At 44.7% G+C, this 7,706-nt stretch overlaps 1 protein-coding gene across 1 annotated transcript; it reads right to left on the bottom strand.

The window, feature by feature from the left end:
* Positions 1 to 2,631: 2,631 nt before the first annotated feature.
* Defb135 (defensin beta 135) lies at positions 2,632 to 6,052 on the bottom strand. The gene is made up of 3 exons (XM_059274372.1): positions 5,892 to 6,052; positions 3,551 to 3,728; positions 2,632 to 2,860 (listed from the first exon to the last, which is right to left on the bottom strand). The coding sequence occupies exons 1-2, from the start codon at positions 5,947 to 5,949 to the stop codon at positions 3,553 to 3,555; spliced, it is 234 nt and encodes a 77-aa protein (XP_059130355.1). The 5' UTR covers positions 5,950 to 6,052; the 3' UTR covers positions 2,632 to 2,860; positions 3,551 to 3,552.
* Positions 6,053 to 7,706: the final 1,654 nt, after the last annotated feature.

Raw genomic sequence — 7,706 nt, 5'->3', positions numbered from 1 at the left:
CCATAGCTACACAGAGAAACTCTGTCTCAAAAAATAAAAAAATGAAAAATAATAAAAATGAGTTCAGTAAGGTTACCAGATAAATAGGTCAACTGTATTCCTAGAAAACATCCATTAACAGTAGCATTAGCTGGTGTAACATAAACAGAGAGGTCATAAAGATTACAAGGCTCTGGAAGCTAAGAAAATTGTGAGACTCACAAAGCCTGTCTCCAAGGTCACATGTGCAGTAAACATTCCAGGAGATGCTTTAGTGAAGCTCTCCTCAAGTTTTGCAGGAAACTGCAGGAATGCATCTTTCATGAGTCACCACCCATCTTGGAATGGGCTTCTCAATGATGCACCTGCCTGAGGGTCTGTGCACACCTCACCCCGTAAGTAACTCCAATAAACTCATTGGTTTGTCAAGACAAACTTGGGTAGAACCATCTCTTGGTTGTGTCTTTGGTGCCCTCTCTGGATATCCCTAGGAAATGTCCCACAGCACAGTTAAAGCCTGAGCACAAACAGACAAAAAAGCAAAGACGGGGTAAAGCGGAGCAGTTGCATGGCCCTGATGAGGGGCGGTAAGGCATGTAGCTAAGACTGATCTGTTTGAAGGTGAAGCGGTCATGAGCGCAATCCCAATGTGGCCGCCTTTCCCACGTGGTATTGGAGGTTACAGCTGGTTGCTCAAGTGGCAAGTGTATGATTTCTGTTGTGAGGGAGAGGACATGCAACCAATGTCAAGTCATCTGCACGTGAAGTGTCCCAGTGTCGCGTCCGCCTTGACCAGCAAGGAAGACGCAACACCAGGCTCTTCTCCAAGCAGTTTATTCAGGAACCTTGAGACAATCTTCTGACCCTGGGGAAAGCCATCTTCTGACTCTGGGGAAAGCCAGCCCACGCCCTTTATAGCCACTGGGCAACCAACCCCGTAGTGCCACGTGGACAATGCCGATAGGGTCAGACATACGCAAGCAAGCCAGATTCCACGCCCAAGCCAAATAAGGAGTTGTTTATCCCAGAGAACACCTGCCATCAGGAAGGCAGAAGCCGGCCCCATCTTTGAGGCACGGCCGTGCACGGCTCTCTACATCCCAGGGTGGCATGGAGACATCTAACATATTCCTGCTCACACGGTGGTACAGACAAAGAGAAGTCTGACTTTCTCCTTGTCCCGACTTTTGTTTTATCCACTCAGTAAAGCATAGAATGCTCTCTAGAGAGAGAGTGTCATGCTTTCTTAATAAATGGAGTCTACCACACAAATATGTAGATGTAAAATCTATGATTCCATATGTATACAGGGGCCTCGATAATGGCCCAGTATAGGAAACTATAATCGGACAAGAGTGTGCATCTAAGCTGCTCGGCAAATTGAAGGCTTTTAAACAGAAATGAGGGAGCCCCTTGCAGCGTGGCCCGTGAGGTCATGGGGCATGGGGACAGATGAGATCAGTCTGAGGACTGTGGAAGTAGAGAAACCGAGAGATGTGGCTGCTTTCCCTTCCTTGAGACCAACGCTGTGTAATGTGATCTAACGTGAGAGATGACTGGTTCCAGAAGCCGCTGGGAACACTTGCTTAGTGCTGCCTGTGGTCCCTGGGAAGGGTGGATTGCTGAAAAGAGGGGGTGCTTGCTTTCCAGTTTACCTAGCCTGGAGAGCAAGAGACCCAAGTTAACTCATGGGGACTCGAGTGGTAGAGGACTTCAGTTACTTTGCTGAGGCCCATGACGGGGAAGGAGTATCACAAGACATGAGAGGCTCCAGAACCCTGGAAGGATTTGGACTGGCATTTTAAATTGGGTTTTAGGTGCTAAAGAATTCAAGATGAGGTAGGGGCAGGAAAGCAGATGATGGAATCTGTCTGGGTTTCAAAAGCAAGTGTGATAAGATTTGCACCTAGTCAGAGTTCCCAAGGAAAATTTTTGGCAGGAAACCAAAAGCGTCTGAATGGCCTCAAAGCCTGGGCAACAGTTTACCAGGGAGATGAGAGAGGAAGTGAATGGCAGAATAGTTCAAGTTAGAGAAAACAAAAAAAGATTAAGCTTGTCCTAGAGGTGAACAGTTATTTCCCACAGAGAATATTCTATGTAAATTTTCCTCTGCCAAAAACATATACTGGGGAGGAGGGGGTTGTTTGCATGGCCTGGGGCCCTTCCAACAGCCAGGTGAGGCTGATAGGGAGGCGGAAGTACCAGAATCAGCCTGTCAGAACTGGGGAGTCAACCCCAGTAGCACTCACGGCCATTAAGAACACAACCATGATGATACATAAGGTTAAGTTGTTGCACACCCTTCCACCAGTGTGTACAAACAGGAGTATATCATTATATCTTCATCATTATTTGGCAACAGAGACTGGAGGGATGAACTCAAGGCTTCACACATGCTAGGAAAGCATTCTGCAAACCGAGCTACATCCCCACCCAACAGAAACGTTTAAATGATGTAGTCCCACTAAGCAGTAGGAAACCCCCATGGGTATTATAAACTGCAACATGCTCAATACTTCAATTTAGGTATTTTCCAGGTGACTTTTATTTTCCTATTTTCTACATTAAAGCTTGAATAAACACGTTGTGAATAGGGATACATAGGCAAATGCTCTAACTTCCAGCTGTACCCCAGTCACAAACAAGGACATCTGACCGTTCTGTAAACATTTATTAGTCATAGGTAAAATACAAATTCAGTTACTATGTATCATTAGTATACATACCCCAGAGCGGGGCTGGGGATAGAAAACACTAGCCGGGATCCAGAATAAGAAGTAACAACATGGTTGAGGACATAAATCGGTACAATCAATTTGAGAGACAGAGGTGAGATTTCTGGGTCCACAACTACTCCTTGATCTACTAAAACGAATGTGACCTATAAGAAAGGAAGAAAGCAATGTTTGTCACAAACTATAGATACAGTCATTTAACTACACAAGAATAGTTCTCCAACGTAATACTACACACCATTGAGAGTGGTAAGTATAGTTACATGACACAAGGGAATACATTCACAAAAGCATTTCAGAGTAGAGATCAGACTGAAGAAGGACCAGCTGGGGCTGATCTAGTTCTGTTGTAGAGTCCTTGCTTAGCGTAGGTGAGATCTGGGCTCTGCTTGCAGCCCCACAAAAGTATGGCCAGGCAGTGGTGGTGCACGCCTTTGATCCCGGCACTCGGGAGGCAGAGGCAGATGGATCTCTGTGAGTTCGAGGCCAGCCTGGGCTACAGAACGAGTTCCAGGAAAGGCTCTAAAGCTACACAGAGAAATCCTGTCTCAAAAAAAAAAAAAAAAAAAGTAACTACTGGATAATTCTGTTGATATAAGGTTAAAATGAAAATGGATGCTGGGACTTTTCCTTTAGAAGCATCTTAGGAAATGTCCCTTGTAGGGTAATGAGAAAAATACTGGTGACAAGGAATTTAATTTAAAGTATTTCCTGAAGAAAGACGACCAAGAAACACAGCCTACAGAAACAATGACAGGCTGAAGCCAACATTTTAATAGTGAAACTGAGCTTCTCAGATTTCCCAGAGGAACCAGTGGGAGACCCCAGATACTCACAATTACTTCACAAACAGAGTGGGCATGTCCTTACGGTCTATACAGCACAAGAATTTAGTGTCACACAAAATGTTAAAAATTTCTTCTTGGTCTCTGTCACATTCTTCCTTGCAAGCGCCTTTGAATAGCCAGCATGAATCAAAAATTTGTCTTATGTAAATATTCAGTCCACTCCTAACTGTAAAGAAGGGGAAAAAGGTTAATGTCCAATTATTGTCCTCCAGTGACATGGATAATTTAGACTTCACACACTTTTATAAGAAACTCTACATAATCAAATATATCCGCTGGATCTATGGCTACACATTCCTTCCAGTTGCTTTGGCTCCAGCTTTCAGGGGCCCCGTTATGAGCCATTAGCTCCCATGGTCCAAAACTACACGACCCACTGGTCATTTCTCTGCATGGGATAGCACAGTAGGTTCAGTTTGCTGCTATTTTCTACATGGAAGACAGAGAAGAAGTTCCAGGTGTCTGCAGAGACTCCATATCAGGGGACACAAGCATCTCCCAGGGAGCTTTTGGTTGTCAAAAGTTCAGTCTGAAGAAAGGAAGACCAATGGCCTAGAACTCAGAAGTCTTTAATTCCATTCCAATGTGTCCAATACCTTTCTGGACGACTTTTTGTTAAGTGCCCCATTACCCGTCCTAGCTTAATGACAGGGTACTCAGAGGTATCCTGTGGGGTAATGGGTAAGAAATGGCTTCAAGTACCTAAAACCCATACCTAAAATCTAGCAATGTTAATATCTAAGTGCCCCTGGAAGCCAAGGAATAATGGGCAGGAGGTAGGGTACAGATCATGGGACTGGGTGCAGCCTGGGTCATCCTGCTCCTCTATGGTAAGCTTTGGTGTCTCTACTAGCTGCCAGCATAGAACCATGGATTGGGCTTTGATCTGCAGTAAGAATCAATGTGTGCGGGGCTGGAAAGATGGCTCAGAGGTTAAGAGCACTGGCTGCTCTTCCAAAGGTTCTGAGTTCAATTCCCAGCAACCACATGATGGCTCACAACCATCTGTAATGAGATCTGGTGCCCTCTTCTGGCCTGCAGGGATGTGTGCAGGCAGAACATTGTATACATAATAAATAAATAAATTAATTAATTAAAAAAAAAAGAATCAATGTGTGCAAATGATCAATAGTGTATGGTCAGCTGCTCCTGAGAAGCACACTTGCCTGCTGTGTGCTCACTAGCCCTGGAGTACCCCTCTGGGGACAGAGAGTCAAGAGGAGACCCGGGGCAGTCTCCGGAGATCCGGCCACACACAGGAGCAGCAACCATCTCAGTATGCTCCCCAGTATCTGTCTTTTAAATGTTTCACACTTAGGCCTTAAGTGGCAGCTTTTGAATATGAAGATTTGAGGTAGGAAGAAGGAGCTTTCTGAACACCTTCCCCCGAAAACCACTAAATGGGGGCTTCTCCATATTCTTATTCTTCTTATTCTTCTTTTAGGTTTTTTGGTTTTTTTTTTTTTTTTTTTTTTTTTTGGTTTTTCGAGACAGGGTTTCTCTGTGTAGCTTTGCGCCTTTCCTGGAACTCACTTGGTAGACCAGGTTGGCCTTGAACTCACAGAGATCCGCCTGGCTCTGCCTCCCGAGTGCTGGGATTAAAGGCATGCGCCACCACCGCCCGGCTCTTTTAGGTTTTTCAAGACAGGATTTCTCTGTGTAGTCCTAGCTGTCCTGGAACTCACTATATAGACCAGGCTGTCCTCGAACTTGCAGAGATACGTCTGCCTCTGCCTCCCGAGTGCTGGGATTAAAGGCGTGTGCCACTACCACCCAGGGTCTCCATATTCTCACATTACTCCCTTCTGTCCGGAGCACAGAGTCTGGTTACTCATTCTGATGCCCCTACAGGATCCCACTGTGCTACAAAGTAATTTAACACACTCTGACAACTAGCTCAGGTTTTAGATTCTTCTCACTGTAGCATTTGCCTTGACTTCTAAAACAATGGAAAGGTGTGTGGACAGCCAACCACGAGGGGCAAGCCCCAAAAGTCCTCTAGGAACAGCTTGCCTTCCACCCCATGTCCTGTCTGTCCTCTAAGAGTCTCAGCACGCTACTCTGCCCCATTTCTGCCAATGTTGGTCCAGTCTTGCCCACAACAAGCTCCACAGATGTTCAAGACCCAAACTCAGAACCAGCTTTTTCTCTGAAGAGAGCCATCTCTTGTTCGTGTCCTTGGTATCATCTCTTCATTCCCTACAACCCATACCATTTCTCTCTGCCCATTTCCCTCTCTGTTTCTATTCCTGGTCTCTCAGCGCTGCCTTTAATCTCAGTCTTATAGAACCCCACACCATGATTCCATAAGGAAAGGAATGCATGTTACCTGGTGGAACATAGGAGAGCAAGACAAAGACCACAAGGACCAATGGAACGCTCTTCATGGCCAAACCAGTGAGCAAAAGAGTCAGCAGGGATGGAAGGAAGAGGCAAGTCACTGTATATGTAGCTCTTGAGACCTGAGGAGCTGTGTGGCTAGTGAACCTTCTGGAACAAGAACATCTGCTTGCTCCATTGAACAGCCCAATAAATGCAAGATCAGACTTTGAATATGGCATCTCATCACTAACAAATGCTTGCTGGCGGCCACTTCTGAGCTATCAAACCAATTTACGCTGTGTTAATAGTCTCATTCAAAGCCCTACTGGGATTCTGTGTAGATGGACGTCTTTATATCTTCAGAGGACACCCATTTCACAAATGCCTAGTGTGTTTCCAAAGAGGACACCCATTTCACAAATGCCTAGTGTGTTTCCAAAGTTTTAAGTCTTGTGTCATTGGCAATGGTGGTGATGGTTATTTTCACTCTTACACATTCAAAACTCAAGGTGGGAATTCTCCCCTTTTGAAAAGTCCTCTGAATTGTAACTGGGATAAATAGCTTTACCAAGCTCAGGTAAATCATCACTGGCAGGAACACAATGTACAAACTGACTCCTGTATGTGAAAGCTGAAGACTGGCTTGACATGATTCTAGCTTGGCTGTAAGCTTTTTAGAAAACAAGATTCCCCCCAAAGAATGCAGGGTAACCCCCATAGTACCACCAACGATTTCAGGGAACACTGAGCCATGGCCTCCTACTGAGCATGGCTAGGCGCTTAGGTTTGTGCTGGGCAATGTGAGTTATGCACAAGAAGTGTGGTAAAAATATTCTCTTTGAGGGCTGAGGGTCAACAGGGTTTGGTGTTTAACAAAAGCTGCATGGTGTTGTATGAAGACCAAAGATCCCTTAAGGAGTAAAGCTGAGCACTGATCTGTACTCTGCATGCCGGCTTTATGAGCTTTGAATAAGGCACTTCATCTGACTAAACTCCAGTATTCTCACCTGTAGAGCAGGTTGTACATCATTGGTCTATCTATCCTGTCTCAGAGACTTTCAAGAGCAAATGACGTAATTTTCATGAAAAATCTTCGTGAACTGTACCAGCAAGGCCTATATATAACAAACGAAGACCTTTAAAACAGAGGTGATTCACTTTCAGCTACAGAGCAAAGAGCCAGAACTAGAAACCGGCTCTTCCGTCACTGTCCTGGGGCTGGCACTGTAGCTCATTTTTAGAGCCCTTGTCTCGGATGCACAACACTATAGGCTTGATCCTAATACAAATAAATAAATAAATAAACAAACAAACAAATAAATAAATAAATAAATAAATAAGTTACTATCACTCTGCCCTATGTTTTGTCCACCAGACTAGATGTACATAGATAATGGTGGTTTGAAAAAAAAATGGCCCCCAAAGGGAGCGGCACTATTGGAGGAAGTGTGTCACTGTGGAGGCAGGCTTTGAAGTCTCATATATGCTCAAGATACTACCCAGTGTCTCAGACCACTTCCTGTTGCTTACAAGTCAAGACATAGGACACTCAGCTACTTCTCCAGCACCATGTCTGCCTGCACACCACCATACCACCATGTATAATAATGGACTAAACCTTGAAAATGTAAGCCACCCGAATTAAATGTTTTTTCTTTATAGGAGTTGCCTTAGTCAAGGTGTCTCTTTACAGCAATAGAAACCCTAACTAAGATGGATAGATAGATGATAGACAGACAGACAGATAGATAGACAGACAGACAGGCAGACCACCTGGCCACTTCAATGGGCTCTTGTTTTCAAACTTCAGGAATCTTATAAC

Source organism: Peromyscus eremicus, chromosome 9, assembly GCF_949786415.1.
Source record: "Peromyscus eremicus chromosome 9, PerEre_H2_v1, whole genome shotgun sequence".
Lineage (NCBI taxonomy): Eukaryota > Metazoa > Chordata > Mammalia > Rodentia > Cricetidae > Peromyscus > Peromyscus eremicus.
Note: the sequence above shows the minus strand (reverse complement) of the source record. Positions and strands in the feature narration are given on the sequence as shown.